This window comes from Frieseomelitta varia, unplaced genomic scaffold, assembly GCF_011392965.1.
Source record: "Frieseomelitta varia isolate USP_RPSP 00005682 unplaced genomic scaffold, Fvar_1.2 scaffold_308, whole genome shotgun sequence".
NCBI classification, from domain to species: domain Eukaryota; kingdom Metazoa; phylum Arthropoda; class Insecta; order Hymenoptera; family Apidae; genus Frieseomelitta; species Frieseomelitta varia.
Genome location: NW_025110044.1, coordinates 144,650 through 162,164, shown reverse-complemented (window position 1 = coordinate 162,164; position 17,515 = coordinate 144,650). Strand labels below are relative to the sequence as shown.

The 17,515-nt window shown below is 37.4% G+C and overlaps 2 protein-coding genes across 9 annotated transcripts in view; one reads left to right on the top strand and one right to left on the bottom strand.

The window, feature by feature from the left end:
* The window catches only part of LOC122529781 (A-kinase anchor protein 200-like), a 49,403-nt gene extending 39,510 nt beyond the window's left edge, over positions 1-9,893 (top strand). For 6 of the 7 annotated variants that reach the window (XM_043656216.1, XM_043656217.1, XM_043656218.1 and 3 more), the window contains 4 exons: positions 4,667-7,210; positions 8,624-8,791; positions 9,070-9,135; positions 9,234-9,893. In XM_043656216.1, the coding sequence (XP_043512151.1) occupies positions 4,667-7,210; positions 8,624-8,791; positions 9,070-9,135; positions 9,234-9,278 (2,823 nt within the window). In that variant the 3' untranslated portion in view covers positions 9,279-9,893. The remainder of the gene's footprint in view (positions 1-4,666; positions 7,211-8,623; positions 8,792-9,069; positions 9,136-9,233) is intronic. The other variant, XM_043656219.1, reaches the window with a different exon arrangement.
* LOC122529783 (COMM domain-containing protein 8-like) lies at positions 9,716-12,568 on the bottom strand. 2 transcript variants are annotated; one of them, XM_043656223.1, is made up of 5 exons: positions 12,432-12,568; positions 12,130-12,229; positions 11,879-12,040; positions 11,660-11,812; positions 9,716-11,600 (listed from the first exon to the last, which is right to left on the bottom strand). In XM_043656223.1, the coding sequence occupies exons 2-5, from the start codon at positions 12,193-12,195 to the stop codon at positions 11,424-11,426; spliced, it is 558 nt and encodes a 185-aa protein (XP_043512158.1). In that variant the 5' UTR covers positions 12,196-12,229; positions 12,432-12,568; the 3' UTR covers positions 9,716-11,423. The 2 variants fall into 2 exon arrangements, with proteins under 2 accessions (XP_043512158.1, XP_043512157.1); XM_043656222.1 differs by having other exon boundaries at positions 12,130-12,568.
* Positions 12,569-17,515: the final 4,947 nt, after the last annotated feature.

The window sequence follows — 17,515 nt, the reverse complement described above, 5'->3', positions numbered from 1 at the left end:
AAAAAAAAAAAAAAACAAGGAAAAAGAAAATAAAGAAAAAAAAGAGGAGAGAAAAGAGACGCGAGAGCGAGGAGAAACGGTTTGTCTATTAGGGAGCGAACGAAAGAACCGCTGCGCGATGTACGCGTTTAACTTGGGACAATGAATAATCGGCGACAGAGAGAAACTCGGCGGAATGTTTCGCGAGAGAAAGACGCATCGTGCACCGATCCCGAACGTGTTGTTTCGAGAGCCTCTGTTGTCCAAGTCACGCTGCTGGAACCCGTAACGGACCGTTTCCGCCGCGTTAACAACGACACGTGTGTCCCCCTGTTACGTTTTCATTTAATTTCTTTCTTTCTCTGTTTTTTTCTTCTTTTTTTTCGCGAGCGAAAACGCGCGGAATTGCTCGTAAAAAAAAAAGAAGGAAAAGCGCGCATTCGTCGAATTGGGGGAAGAAAGTAATTAGTTGACGCAGCGTAAATAGATACAAACGCGCAATAACCGTGCGATATATCGCGGGGTTGAAAAGCAAGCTGTATTTCCGATCGCTATCGTCCTGTAAATTTATGCGACCGAGGACGGATCTAACATCTCGGCAACGTGGACCAGCCGACAGTTGTTGCAACGAGTAACACGTGTCCGTGCCACGCGTCACCCTAATGTTCTTTCCTGCTTTTTCTTTTTTTTTTTTTTTCGGGAACAGGAAATTGATTCTAGTATCGGTTCTCTAACGTATCCCGCATACCAGCTGTTATGTATGTAGCTGATGTCAAGGTAGGATAATTCGCACGGTTCAACGAGCGTAATGTCGGACGATATATTTTAGTAGACGCGTAGGAACGTTTTTACTCGAATGAAATATGTCGCAGTAGTTGTACAACTCGTGGGCCAGAGAGTAATTTTACACGTAAAAAAAAAAATGAGTCGAAAAGAACGAACAAAATTTTTTTGGTTCGAGAACATTGATTTTAAATATTTTTTTCAAGTTAAATTTAAATTGGATTAATTTTCTGATTGGACAGAGCTACTGTATGTAGCAGAACTCCGTCAACGTACGAGCTTCGTTTATTTGAATTTAATTTTAGTCAGTGTCCGATTCAATGAACTTTTGCTGGTCAATCAGCTTATTCTAATCTGAACTGCTATTACATAAACGGAAAGTCACGAGACGAGAGAATCCCTAGAGATAGATTCTTGCATGAGCTCCAATTATACAGAATCTGTTGCACAAAGTATTACAAGCTGTTTTCTCCGAATCTATTGCAGATAATGGAAAGTTTAACGCGTTAAATGAGGAATTTTAGAGTCGGAAGAGATCGCAACCTCTAATTTTTTTTAAATAAGAGCATTAATTTTTGACAATCGTAACAACTTCTATTTAAAACATTTCTTTGCGTTTCGCGTCTTTTAAAATGTTATCGCATGAAATAAAATGTTTTTTGAGTGGCTTGAAAGATACAAAAGTAAACACTGTCGGAGTTTATTAAATGTTCAAATTTACCTCTTATTATTATACTAGTATATTATACTAGTATATTACTATATACTACGACAACCAATTATTTATTCTTCCTATTACATTTTGTTTTACCGATACTGCCCTTCGGGGTATCGATTTGCTTGCATTTTTTTTTTTATTCTGTGATTTATATTTTTCCTTGCGGAAGGTGATTCGATCTTTTACGTAGTCCTATAAAAAAGAATATAGGGGATCAGAGGACTTGTACGACCCACGCTCTATTTTTCTGTAAACATTGATTGACAAACGTTTGAATATTGAAATGAACATTTAATAAAATAAAATTGATATTATTAAAAAAAATAATTTCTTGCTAACCTTTTAACTACAAAGAATACAAAAAAATACTTTAAATAATAGTCGTTTAATTTAAATAGAATTCGTCGAGCATCGCTATTCATCAGTTACAATTTAACTCGATGGTTGGCGATGATTCAAGCAGTGTCGAAATCGGTGATCCTCGTTCAAACATTTTCAGAGTCGCGACGAGCGGAGAACATTATGCCTAGATTTTCTCTCGGCTCTGTTTTTACCTTCGCGGACTCTTGGATCGGTTAGCTCTCTAACGCTGGTCTTTGGTTGCAAACTTAGAGCGCAGTTTGTAACCTACTCACAATCGAAACGTTGGTCGACGGCCAATGATGCATCGGCGGGGGTACGCGAACTTTGTGCCGTTTGCTCGATCGATTTCACCGCGAGAGGAAACCGAAGGTAATCGGAAGTTTATTACCGCGATGTTTCTTTCGACTGTCGACCCACGGGACGGACAATGGCCCGAAAGAATGATTTTGGCCAGCGGCCAAACTTCGCGTTGTTCTCATGCTCCGTTCGTCTCCGCTGAAGTTTAGCCAAATTTGTAACGCGGATTCGCGTGTGCTTTGATTTTCCGACTCGTCAGTTGTTTACCGCGAGGTCGAGGAACTCTGAGCAGCCAATTCGTTCGTTTCTTCGTCTCTTTATCTTGGGCTATGTCGAGGATGATTTGTTTCTCGTGTTTGTCGACCGTTGACAACAAAATCGTTGTATAACATAAAATTAGGACATAAGCCAAAAGAGAATGACTTTGTCGTGGCGATTTCGCATTGGTGTTAATGTGTTAATGGACACGGCTATATTTACAGGCAGTGGCATCGATATAGTAGTCACATAGTGAATAGATTGAATGTATACAGGGTGAGGCATTTAAAACTGGTCACCTGAATACCTCGGTTGTTGTTAGTGATGAAAAACAATGTAACAATAGATTTTACGGAATGTAAAAAATATCTCCTAAACTAATGATTTCCCGATATAAATAGGTTAATGTCTTTTTGTAAGAAATATCGAGATTGACCTCTTAATGTGTTAAAAATTATGATTCCATTTTTAAAAAAATCTAGTTGACGCGTCCACTTGTCAAGAAACTATTAATATCAAATTATTATTATCAAAAAACTATTAATATTAATATTTTCGATAGCAAGAAGCAATTTAGTCTAATGCATTTCTTATTCAAAGATGTTCAAATGGCCTGTTTTAAGCGTGCCTCATTCTATACGTAAAAATACAAAATATCTTTACACTTGAAAAGAATTTTTTCCAAAGATTCGAGATCATCGATCTGTCTTTAAACGAAATATATTTTATTACGTGTCAATTAACGCAACTTATGTCTAACAATTTTTCCAAAAATATTTTAATTTTGATTTCGTCCAAGTTTAACGTATGGAAAACAATGTGTCTTGTCTTTCGTACGTCAAATTTTATGAAATTGAGTTTCTAATATCTTTTAACTTTTAAACACACACATCCTACAAAAATTCTATGTCATTAATTCCAAATATAACTTGAAAAAAGTTATGTATTTTATATATTAATTAATAGTTATATATTAATAATTTTGAAGACTTGTAAGAAAATCTTTAAAATCTCATAAGAAGATTTTACGAAAAAAATTCTCTGTTCTTTGTCTTTATCTTCAGTATACGACAGCAAATAAAGTAGCTATTTAACCAGGACACTCTATGTAAATGCTTGATGAAAGAAAATGGCAGGAAATACCAGCGCGGCCATTGCAAAATCGTTTTTGTGAATTACGATGTTAGTGAGACTGTACAATTAAAAAATATAAGAGTCGAAGTTCTCTAACATAGCGCGAGAAAGCGTTTTCGTCTCACGTGAAAATTTTGTTTGCTCGAGGAAATTGTGTGTACAATGCTGGCGAAACACGGGAATCAGAGGCCGTCTGAGAAAAAACACTTCGGTTTAGAAAGCCCTTGTGCGGAGCCCTTTAGGGGCTGTAATTCTTTAAGCGAGAGGCTTACCCCTTACGAAAATGCATGGGAGGAACGGCGAGAAGGGGTTTCACTTAACCAACCGATCGATACGAGGTCTGGAGACGATAAAGCACGCGCTGCGTTCCGCATGTCCGGTTTCTGTTTCCCTCTTCGGTTTCAAGAATTGATTTCGTTCCACTCGTGTACATATATACCATTATTTCTTCCATTTGCTTAAAGCGTTAAACCGTGAGAATCGTTCGATCCACGAATCCACGGACACCTCTTATACGTCGAACGAATATCGAAAAATCAATTGCTATTGATCTTGGGCAACATTGTTCCCTTTGTTTTTTTTTTTTTTTTTTTGAAATTCGGTCACGTTCGACGATCGGAAGCTCGACTCGTATCGTCAGATATTTGTTTTAGGAGCGCGTTATTAATAAAATCAATTACGCAGAGAACTCGCTGACACAGTGACACGATTGGCCACCCCTGAAAGGGGTAGCTCGGCACCCTATGGTTCGCTCTTTTTTGTACCCCTATGCGTGTCCCTTATGGGGGCATCCACCCTCCTGTGAACCTCTCTTGTCTACGAGTCGCTAGGTTGTTCACCCTTCTTTCTATTCGAGTTGCTTAGAGAACGTACCCCGGCCTCGAGAGCATGGCTGACAACTGTTAAGTTGGTCACCCTTCGTGACGAATAAAAAAAAAAGAGAGAGAGAGAGAGAGAGAGAAACACAAAAAAATAATATCGTGCTTCGATGAACTCGGCATTCTTTCTCCGACAATAACGACATAGTATTTTGCGGTGGTTAACGCGCTTGAAGTTGTCCGCTTCTTTTTCGCTCATTGACGCGTATCGTGTTCGTTCCCCGTAATAAACGACTGCGATGCGAAAATGTTGCAGGGTGGCGAGGAAGCGGAGAACGGATCAGCCACGGCGGGTAGCCCGTTGGAGGAAAAATCGGCAGTAAGTAGTCCAACGGCGGAGAACGAGGCGGCCCTTGTAGCAGCCGCGCCAACACCGTCGACCGAGACAAAGGAAGAGAGCGCAGCATCGGCCACCAGTAGCCCCGCCGAGGATAAGACAGAGGAACCCACTCCTTCTGCTCCAACTCCCGTCCCTGTCGAGGAAAAGAAAGAGGAGGTCGAAAAAGTCGAGGCCGAGAAAAAAGTAGTCGAGGTCAGTCCAGCCGGTGGTCAGTTCGTACCGGACCCGGTAGAAGTCTCCGTATTCCGAGTCCAGACAGTCGCTACGCCATCGTCTATCATTGAGAGGAAAACCAGTGAGGATATCCCTTCCCTGCCTCCGTCCAGTCCGCCGCCAACCCCCATTGATTCCTCGCCTTTGCAGCAGGCTCAGCAGGCCGCGGCGACCGCGACCGCGCTAGCGGAGGCCTTTAAGCTGCCTGCCGAGGCTGCTGACAAGGATTTAATTACACCGTCAACCTTATCTTCCCTCTGTCCAGAGCGTAACGACCCGTCAACACCAGCCGCGGAATCTCTCGATGCGACTTCCATCCAGAGACCGCCTTCGAGTTCTTCTTTCGTTGACGAACAGCAACAACAACAACAACCCCCCCGAACAGAATCGACTCTTGTCCCTCCGAGCGTAGAGGCTCTACCGGTGATAGACACAGACGCGTCTAATCTCGCGGACGAGGCTACCAAAAATTTCGAATCGCTTAACGCCGGTGACGGCGACAACGCTGCGACCGATAACACTGCCGAGGTCGACGCTCTTCCGCCTCTCGAGAGCGACGCAAACAGCCTTTCTGGCGTTCCAGTTGACCGACTGGAGTCGCCATCGTCTGAGAGCAGTGTCAACCGGAAACTTGTAACGGAGGAGACTCCGCTCTCCGAAGAAAGCAACGAAGTCGAAGGGTCGACTCGCGAGCTCGGAGGCGCCGACGAAAACGTCGAACGTTCTTGCGACGCGAGCCTTCCGGAAAAAATGCAGGTCGTTGAACAGCCTTTGCTGTTGTCGAATGAAATTGGCGATCTCGAAGGCGCCAGATCGATCGAGAACGAAACCTCGGAAGTAGTAGTTGTGGAGAACGTAACGCAGGAGGACTTTGTTGCATGCGAGAGAGAAAAGGTACCGGAATCTGCGAATACAAAGGAACGAGACGAGGAATCGGTCGAAGAGGTTGTCGGGTCGGATCAAATTCTCCGAGAGGAGATCGAGCAAGCGGAAGAAGCCGCGGTTATCGACCCGCCGGTTTTAACGGTCGACGCGATCGTGGAATCCGAGGAAGGCCCTGTTCCAATTTCGGAAGAGATCGTAGTGGAGGCGAAGCCAGCCGTTGTCATACCGGAGGACGAGGAAGAGACTGAAACGGTCGAAGAAGTAACGAATGCCGACGCGTGTATTTCCAGGATAGATGCCGAAACGATTCCAGCCATTCCGGACGTTGTTGAAGACAAATTGGAAACGGAAACGGAGCACGACGTTGTCGTGCCTACGGAAGAAATCTTTATCTCCGAAGTATCAGAGAAATCGGAAGATTCGTTTGTTTCTAACGAGGCGATGATCGATCCTGTTCCGCCTGTTATCGATCTCGCGATCGAGAACGTTGCCAATAAAGCGGCAGACGTACCCGAGATGACTAGGAACGAGGAGGAGTCGATGCCTCCACCCTTGCCAGAATCACCCATGCCGCTTACCCCCCAGGAGAAATTTTATTCAGAGAGCGTGATTATCGCGGACGATTCGAACGCAGTGCCTTCCCCCGTTGTTCACGTAGAGCCACAGATCCTAGACGTAAAAGACACGCAAGAGGTAGACGGGTCTCCTTTTTCACTGCCACCACAACACATCGAGGAGACGAGCGAATGTTTTATCGCGGATATTCCCGTTCCCCAGGTAGACAACGAAGCGTCGTTGAAAATATCAGACAGCCCGACGTGTCCCGTTAACGAGAAAGCCATGTATCTTCCGAGCGAGACACAGACAAATTCCTCTTCGTCCAGACACTCTAGTCTCATGGACGATCTTCCCCCAGCCCCCGACGACACGATTCAGCAGTCAGATTCCTTCAAATATCCCTTACCACCGGAAGAGCTCTCCTGTTCGTTCAGTATGTCCGAAGCGAATAGCGAGCTTCCAATTCCCGATGAGAACGCATCCAGCTTGAGAAATCCGACAGAGACACTACCGATACCACCGCCCAGAAGTCCCAGTCCCCTGTCCAACGTCAGTATCACGTCCGGCCTTACGACATCCACGAAAGACTCCTCGCAAACACTATTGTACGACGACCAGAGCAATCGAGAGTTCAAGATGGAATCGGTGTCGATAAGCCTCAATTCGTACAATGAGTCCGACATTGAGTTAAAGGAGAGGTTAGCAGAGTCTCTGGCGGAGACTGAGAAGCAGGAAGAGAGCTCGGTCTCGTGTCAGTTGTCGAACAACGCCACGTCGTCGGCTACTATCCAGGAGATCCATCAGGTGACTAACATGTAACACAACCTCCTGGCATGAATTCAGGCAGCCAAAATACCTTTGGTGGTGCCTCGTTCCAAGTATCTCGTCGTACGGTCCGCACAAACCAATCGTCTCTGTGAATATAGTCTGAAAATATCGACTTTTTCTCCTGTTTTTCCCTCCACACATCCTCCGTCCAGTGCTCTGTCGCCCGACGCACATCGAATCCCAGATAATCGAACATCTCATCCTCGGTATCTTAACCTTCTCACACCTTCGCTTTACGACGTTCTCTTGACGAAGGGTAATCGAATGAGACCGAGACTGGAACACCGACGTCTGTGGGTTTTTTTGCACGAATTCCATCTAAACGATCAAAAGAAGCAATCCTTGTTTCGGCGTATCTCCATGCACGATACGAAATAGAAAATTCAAAACGAATCGATTGTGTCGCAACATACATATCCTCTTCCATCATAATGGTATATGTCCTTTCTTTCTCTCTCTCTTTCTCTTCTCTTTTTCTCTCTTTTAGTCCTTAACACACAATCCAGCGTTTTTTTTTTTTCTAAAAGGGTCTCGTCGAATGCATCCTTCGTTCTGTCGAACGTGATTAACAACGTCTACTCTGTTGCTGACAATTCCTGTGACGCTTCCATCACCAATCACTACCAGAACAACCGTTACTGCCACCACCTGTGTTGTTTGCCTCTTGGTTTTCTTGACAATATTAACACGACTTGTTATTCGAATCGAAGCGCTGAAAGTAGAGCATTTGTAGCTCGACACATAGATTAAACGAGCAAGAAACAATCGCTGCACTAGTCGAGTCCAAGAGTTTTCCGTAGAAAATTTCTTTTTTCGTCGGAACGCTGTCACTAATATAACATATTATATAGCCGCTCGACTTAGACGAATTTCTAGCGTGAATCTCATTGATAGACGTTATAGATAAACTTTTATGAAGCTAATTTTTATAGAAACGTAAAAATAGCTGAGGTTATTAGAATTGAATTATGCCATAGAACTTATATTAGACATCGATACTATCATATGCTCTTTCTGTAATTGCATCTGTTGTGTCGTAAGCATCTTGTATTGCGCATGCAGAGTTTTCTTATTCGAGGGTTTTACACCAGCAGGGTTTCCAATTCTTTGCGCTGTCCGGGAAGCATGAAGAACGATTCTGTCCGGCCATGCGCGGTAGTCGTATTTGTGACAATCGTGTGAAATAATAATCTTACTTACTTGTACTCTCTGTGGTCTTACTCACTTCAAAAGTCTCAAAGAGTTGTTGCGTTGAGAATTTTTTTCGAGTGGCTCGACGGAATCGACCTTTACGTCTTTTGTCCTCGTAGCATGCTGGGATTTGGACTTGTTGCGGACGTCCGATTTCTCTGATAGAATCCTTTAACGAGGGAGATATGTACGTTGCAGAGCACTCCGGAACCCGAGGTCCCAGTAGAAAACAATCTGGCTCGTGACAGTACGACAGAAAGTTCAGCCGATGCTATCAAGGTTACAACTCCAGCCGTCCCAAGTGAGATACCCGCCTCTCCGCCATCTGCCCCAGCCATCACCGAGGATGTTGCCTCTGTAGCCAAGGTAACATCGCGTCAACCCGATTTTTGTACGTTTGTTCAGCCATGCTTCGAATGACCAAGCTAATATGTACGTATGATGATCGCCAACAAATCGCTCGCGCGAGTTTGCGCGAACGATTCCGAGGCCATTAACTCAGCTTAATGTCCAGAGAAGAATAAAGTGCGAGGGGCCATCTGATTAGTATCTTAATATAGCATAATTCTTCGCTCGTGTAATCGCTACGTAGGTTCAATAACACGGCTATTAATAATTATCCCGGCTTCTTCTTTTTGTTAAAGGCTATCGAAGAGATTGACATAAGCGATAAGGCTGTTGCGGCGGCAACCATCGAATGTAATACGAACGTAAGTTATTTCTTGGGAAATATTTTTATCGTATACTTGTGTACGTGTACACATACGTGTCTCTATCGAATGCTGTAATTTGTTTTTGCTGTTCACAGGAAATTATCGCGGAAGCACATTACCAAAACAACATAAACGAATAAGCATCACTAACCGAATTGTATTTTGGGAAGAAGAAAGTTCTTTTCTCTCGTTAAAACCAAAAAAGTATATTATATAGATATGTATATTTGGACCATTCCTGCAACTAAACAGAAAATAATGTTCTTTCGTTACGAGCAAACAAAAATATGGAACGATGTGACCGCGACATCGCGAGAGCATATAGACTTTATAGTAGGCCTATTGATAATTATTAGATGGCATTTGACGGCAGGGCGAAAGAGAGCATTCATGTAATGTGAATGACCGTATCATCGAAGAGAACGAAGTTACGAGGACGAGCCAGATAGGATAAAATATGATTGATTCCGAAAACATGTAGTGCCGATTAGCAAATGGTATCCCGATGCAGATGATTTTTACTGTTCTTTTTCGATATGAATAAAATATTTTCAACCGAGGGCCCCGTGTTTATTTGTAACGTCGTGACAACTTGGCCCTGCTGTAAAAAAAAAAAAAAAAAATTGGGAAATTGTCATTATTGCTATGTGTAAATCGTATCATGCGACCATCGTGCGACGGACAGACGATACGTACGAACATTAAAATAAAGTAAATAGTGGTGAAGAAGGAAACTTCATTTGTCGCCTATTCCAGAAAAAGAAAATACTCATCGAGGCGCCCCCTCTCGTAACTACATATTGCTATATCGAGAGAGTATAAAGAACAAGAAAACTGTAACAAAAAAAATAAAAAAAAAAAATTAAAAAAAAAAATAAAAAAATGTAAAAAAAAGGGTAAGATCAGAGACTGACAGAACAAGGTGTGTGTGCTGGTATGTGTGAGAAAGCATGATAGGATGGAGTTCGAAAGAAGAATGAGAGAGAGAGAGAGAGAGAAAGCGAAAGCGAATATCGAGCGTCAAAAAAAGGAACAAGGAAAATAGTAAAGAATAATTGGAATGTGTCTCTTCGCCAGAATATGAACAGGAAAGCAAGAGCGATAGAATGGAAGAGCGATTAAAAAAAAAAAATTATTAAAAGATAATGTCAAAGCGCGCACGAGTTATGAAACACTCGCATCGCGATTTCAAGGACAGTAGATTATTTTGCTCGTATTTCTTTCGCGGTCCTTGTTTTTCTTTATAATTGTACAATCGAGAGGTTTTATGTTGTAACGAGGAACTGCACACTTCAACGTATGACTTTGGTACGCGCGAGCACACGACATAACTACACATGCAAGGACATTACACGCGAATGCGTACATACGTATCATACAACACACGAGATAAGGGAAACATACAGTATGTCGAAACAGTGTAAGTGATATATAATCTAGACATAGAGAAAGCGTTTGTGTAAATTCGGCGTTTGTCCTTCGAAATGCTACTTCTCCATATGAGAATACTTACGAGGAAGCCTATTCGTAATTTTATAATAATCATTAAAATATCGCCTAATTACAATTACGAAACATGCACAATTACCATCCAGAACGGATTCGTTTCCACGGATCTCCAGGAATAAATAATTACCTACGAAAGCTTTTTTTATTAAGATCGTAGCGTAGATCGTAAAGTTAAACGAAAAGCGCATATATGTAAATGCTCCAAAATCTCAGAATAACATGTAAGTGTTAATGGAGCGAGCGTTCACTGTGCCCGCGACCGGCATTGATTTTTAAACGATATATTATTGAATAAGGAGAAAGAGGTAAAATTAAAAGTTGTATAGTAAACCTTTCATTAAATATATTGTCCGTAATGATCTTTACAACGAAATTCACGTTTTTTCGAAGCAAGTTTTGGCGACGAGAGTGAACTTTTTATTTAAAAAAAAGTGAAAAAAAGAAAAAAAAAGATTCTTAAACCCGACTGATCTGTGCACTCAGAAACTATCAACCGTTAACGCTGAGGCGCCATCGACACAAGCCTCCTCGTTTATTTATTTTGCGCGCCGGAACTACAAAATTGTAAATGAGATTTTTGAGTCGATGATGCCTCGGACACAGACCAACAGTCTTCAGTATCTTCGATGAGCAGTTATAATAGTAATTAAACTATTCTACATTTATCTATAACCTATAATAAACTGTGAAACAAGTGTAAAAAAAAACTCGTGTTCTTATTTCATCTCGGACAATTTACTACAATCATAGGTTGAGCATAAAAAATCTTTTTATTATTAATTGTTTTGTTTACATTCAAGTACTATACCTTCCATAGTGTTTATAAAGGTATCCAATTCATCTTTGTTCAATTCAAAATCTAAAATACGTTTTGAATTTTTATTTTCAAGAATGAGATCTAACTGTAGAAGAGGCTCTCTTAAAGAAGCTAGTTTGCTAGAGCCCATTACAAGCTGCAACATATAGTAGTGCAACATATAGCAATGCGTCTTTGTACGAATTTCTTTCATACCTTCAATCTCCAGTCAAAGTCAATTACAGTCTCGTGTTTCTCTTTGGAACATTCTATCAGCAGAGCATCTGTTAACTGTTCTCTTCTTACTTTTAAACATGATAATATATTCTGTTGAATCTGCTCTGGCAATTCGTGGTACTCTTGTGGCATCTAGGAAGAATTTTATATACCGATGTGAAAACAGTTTTATTTGTTTTATGGTAATATTAGTCGAACCTTTTCTTCCGTCAAATACAACGAAGCTGGATGTCTTAAAAGTGTAGATATTAATTTGTACGTTTCTTCGTATTCTTCTTTACTCCAATCCATACTATTTACAAATTTATGATAAGTTGGACCTGGTCTCCCACATATTTCATCCACGCAAGCGTGCAACAACTAAATTGTACAGTTTAATTTTTCGATAATCTAATTATTACTTTCTTAGATATGAAAACAAATGGTAATCATAATATTGTAATACTTACTTCTTTTAAAACATGAATCTTGTCCTCACCAAAGAGGTTAAGGTATAACGTCTGGGCGGTTTCCATAATTTACAATTTTCCAAAAACTAACTTTCTGTACCTAGTTCAAATTATAAATAACAAAATTCAATAAAACCGAGGAAAGTTTTTGTACACTATGTTTATTTTATATGAAAATAATCGGAGACTGCAGTTTCATTTATATCACACATGATACATAAAACTAAATATCGTTGACAGAAAGAACATAGATTTAGTCGTATAAATAACAAGTTTCATATTTGATTTAAACTTTAATTAACCTTGAAACTTTAATTTTGACATTTCTTCAGATTCTTCCTCTTTTTGTCTCTATCTCTCTTCATGAATTACACAAAAACATTATATTATCACTACTAATAACGATAATACGTAAATCAGTAAAGTCACTGACTAAAGATAATATAGATGTGGCATCAAATGGGATTTTGGGTTTCGTGTTCTAAAATATCGAGAAATCCTTCTTACGCCCTCTGTGACTTGTTATAGTCATAGACAAAATAGTATATATAGTCATTATGAATAGACTTTGCCATAGACTTCTTTCTTAAGAATTTCTCATGAATTTTATGTATTTGATTTAGATTAGATTTTTTTATTTTTTATTTCAAGTTAACATTTTGTGCGAAATACGTGCGTATTAGGTTTAAATTAGATAATGATTACAGCGCCAACGGCAAAATACGTAACGTACTTCCTATGATTCTCGAAATAATCGATATTTTTCACGATCGATTTTTAAACGGAAATCATGGCGGAAGAAAGCATTCCTCGTCTGTAAAGAAGAAAGTGTTATTCAGAAAAAAGGTATCTAGAAGTTCTTAGGTCAAAATTTATCAATAGTTGTTAGATTTATGTTTATGTTTTGTATTTTTAAGATAAAAGGTGCATTTTTGTTTCAAACTCAAGGTAAGATTTAACCAAGTAATTATTACTTATAATTTTCAACAATTAATGAAATAATAGCATAGAAATGTTTAAATAGACTATATTATGCTAAAAGTTATTTATAATTTTATACCAAAATCTTATTTCAATTCTACATAAATAATAATAAATAATAATTTTACTATATAACATAATAAAATTTCTCATGTCTCAGTTTAGAGTATCGACAATTTTTTATCAGGTGTCTGAATATTTTCGTTCTTTTTTAAGAATGTGTCATCAATTTTGTGTATTTGATTGACCAGTTTTTTTATTTTTTATTCCAAGTCGTCATTTCGTGCAAAATGAGCGATTACAGCGCCCCAACGGAGAAATACGTAATGTACTTCCTACGATTCTCGAAAGAATCGATATTTCTCACGATCGATTTTTAAACGGGAATCATGGCGGAAGAAAGCATTCCTCGTCTGTAAAGAAGAAAGTGTTATTCAGAAAATTCATCCAGAAAAAAGTATTGTCCAGAAGTTCTCAGGTAAAAATTTATCAATAGTTGTTAGATTTATGTTTGTGTTTTGTATTATTAGAATATAAGACGCATTTGTAGCTCGAATTCAAGGTAAGATTTAACCAAATAATCATTACATATAATTCTCAACAATTAATGAAGTAATAGCATAAAAACGTTGAAATAGAATATATTATGCTAAAAGTTATTTATAATTTTGTACCAAATTTTATTTCAATTGTATATAAATAATAATAAATAATAATTTTACTATATAATATGATAAAATTTCTCATGTCTCAGTTTAAAGTATCGACAATTTTTTATCAGGTGTATGAATATTTTCGTTCTTTTTTAAGAATATATCATCAATTTTGTGTATTTGATTGACCAGTTTTTTTATCTTTTATTCCAAGTCGTCATTTCGTGCAAAATGAGCGATTACAACGCCCCAACGGAGAAATACGTAATATACTTCCTACGATTCTCGAAATAATCGACATTTCTCATGATCGATTTTTAAACGGGAATCATGGCGGAAGAAAGCACTCCTCGTCTGTAAGGAAGAAACTGTTATTCAGAAAATTCATCTAGAAAGAAGTATGGTCCAGAAGTTCTCAGGTAAAAATTTATCAATAGTTGTTAGATTTATGTTTGTATTTTTAAGATACAAGGCGCATTTTTAGCTCGAATTTAAGGTAAGATTTAACCAAATAATCATTACATATAATTCTCAACAATTAATGAAATAATAGCATAGAAACGTTTAAGTAGAATATATTATGCTAAAAGTTATTTATAATTTTGTACCAAATTTTATTTCAATTCTAACCAGTACAAATATTGTAACCTTATAATTGAGTAACTCATTGTTACATATATATATACATACACACACGTATTTTATTATATGCATATATACACTTCTATCATAATATTTTCTACTTATTTGTTGATTCTTTAACTTCATACTGCGTAATTCTTAACAATTCTTATATTAAAGTCGACAATAATTTATTAAAAATGTACGTATTTAATAGTTAAAATAATAATTTTACTGCATAATATAGTAGAAGTTTTCATTTTTCACAAAACAAGGTGTAGAAGGCCTTGGAGCTCGAAATCCGCGTTCAAAACAACATAAACATAACGCTTACGTGTGTGTATAAAGCTCTTAATGTTGCACTTGTTTATTCGCGTGACTCCCTTTCAACTTTTTGTTACCACTTTGTCGACACAAGTCGAGACAAGTCATTCAGCTACCGAATTTTGAGACAGTAACACGTGTCACATCGCACTGGGTTCGTAACTTTTTAATTCTAATCTATTGATCGCTTCTTCAACACTCTTTTACTTCCATTTACACCTCATTAATAGAATTATTTAATTAATACGTGCGTGCTTAACGATTCATTGAGCATCAAGATAACGAAATCAAGTAAGATTTTGAACCTTTCTTGCTGAGTTTTCTTCGACTATCGATTTCACTCTAACTAGTTACTAGTACTTTTTAATAGAATTTGAAGTTGATTATCGTTTCAGTTTTACATATTTGTCTCGATTTGACATATCTGTTCTAACTTTTTGTTTCTTTTTGTACAGGTTACTCCTTGGTTGCAAAAACAGAATAGAATGCATAGACGCTACGATCATCAATGAACATTCTAATGAACTTTCACGGAAAGCTGGTAACATTTTATTTATTCTAGATAACATGTGCTACATATATATGAAATATATTTCATAATACGTAATTTCGTAATTATATGGGATACAAGGATGAAAATGAAAAAGATTAAATCAATTAATACTTTATTTTGAATATGGAGATTGTAGTAACTTAATGGTATATACTTTCAAATCGATATATATTAGGATCTTGTATTAGATTATTAAATTCGAAGTTTTCGTACTTTACTATATTGTACTGTGCTACAATATATTTTTTCCAAACGCTGACATGCAATTAAATGATTCAGAGCAAGATTTTACACGTGTATGATTTTTTAGCCATAAAATTTTGATTGTGCAAACATTTTTGAATATTTATGACGACATTATATATTACTAATGTGCATATTTCACTTTAATAATAAACGAACATTCAGAATATAATTTCTACAAATATTGAGAAATATTTTATAATTTTCAATTAATATCTTTAATGCATGTTCAAGATTTTTTTAGAAAAATAGCAATATTTTCTATGTAATAAACGTACTCTTTGCCCTTCCCCTTTGTCAACTTTATTTTCAGAAAAGTTTTGTAACCGCGCGCAATGCGGTCGGTAGAGTCAGTGTTTGTTGCATAATATTTTAATATTTTTCTGAACATAATGGCTCTCATTAAATTAAATTAGATTATTAATTCATTTAAATTATAATTTGCGAAGTTAGAGTCAGTGAGTCCGCTGATTGTTGCGCTGATAGTCTTTTATTTTCCTTTTTTTATATTTTTTCGTATTTAACATCCGTTTTCGGTATATTAGAGTCAGTGTTCAAGAGGATAAGGCCTCTCCAGGAGATCAAGATTGTAAGTAATTTTATACATTGTACTTCAATTTATTCAATTTTTCGAATTTCAAATTTAACGACAAAGTATAATGTTTGACGTTTTGTTACAGACGCTTCACAATATCAACTTTTTGATATATTTTGGGGAAAATCTAACGGTGGCTCCAGAGCCAAGAATGTAAGAATCTGTCATTATCTTTTAAGAACTTAAAATTCTGCTTTGCTTTTAAATATAAATTCTAATATTTTATGTTTTGTTACAGATTCTCTACAATCTTCAATTCCCCTTATCTTCTAAGAATCTTACGATGCTTCAAAAGTTAAGAATGTAAGTACTTTAGCACACTATACTTGAATTAATTTTATTTTCTATAGTTCTCATTCCATTGAAGTCTAATGTAAATTTATAACTTCAAAATAAAAACGTTTCAAATTATTAGAATCCCAATTTTTTATCATTATTAAAATTCGAATTTTCACAAATAACACTGTGTCTTTATGTTTTTAAGAAATTTTTCACGGCGTTCACTTCCACTATGGGATTCTCAGTAATATCTGCTTGATGAGGGCCTTCAATTTTCCCTGCTCCAGTGGAGCATCTGTAATAACGTTCTTCACATCTATTCTGTGAGTCGCATGCATTTATGTTCCTCCGGTCACTCAACCATGTCGTAGGATGAAAGGTCCGAATCGGCACGGGTGATTGGTTGTATACGTAGAATTTTTAATGAGCACAGTGACCACGGATATTTTTTATATCCGTGAGTAGTAACATTTTTTTCAGGTTTCTTATGTATTAGATCAGGATAGGGCTTCTTGCACATCGCGATTTTAATAATTAGTTTAATTTAAATATATACAGTTATAGGAATTATTTATAAAATCAAAATATATTCAGTATCAATGTTTGCAAAGGTAAAATATCCATATGAATAGATAAATTATAAATAATTATTATTAAAACGATTTCTTTTAAGCATTTCATAGTAGAGAAGACGGATACCTTCCGACTTCGTTGCTATGAAAGATGCAGTTATTACTTATTGATACTGGTGATATATTTTTGCTTTCAATTAATAATTATTACAACAATTAATTATTTGTAATTTCATCTTCCGTTTTATAAGAGTATTGAATGATTTAATTAACTGAGTTTTATAATAATGAACTTTAGTAGAATTTGAAATATAGTAAATTAGAATTTTTTCCGAAAATGTATGAAATTTTATGTGCAAGAAGATACTTCGCGATACAGGCAGATTTTTGAATCAAAGCAACAAGTTTGAACACTGCTTTCACATTTTCGAAAATGTGCTTTGATAAAAAAGTCTTCTGAGATTATTTAATTGTTTGATTTTAATTGTTTGAGTCAATTTTTTTCATACTATCTTTTTTAATAAATTCAATTCTTATTCTTTGTTTTTATTCTCTTACAATTTCA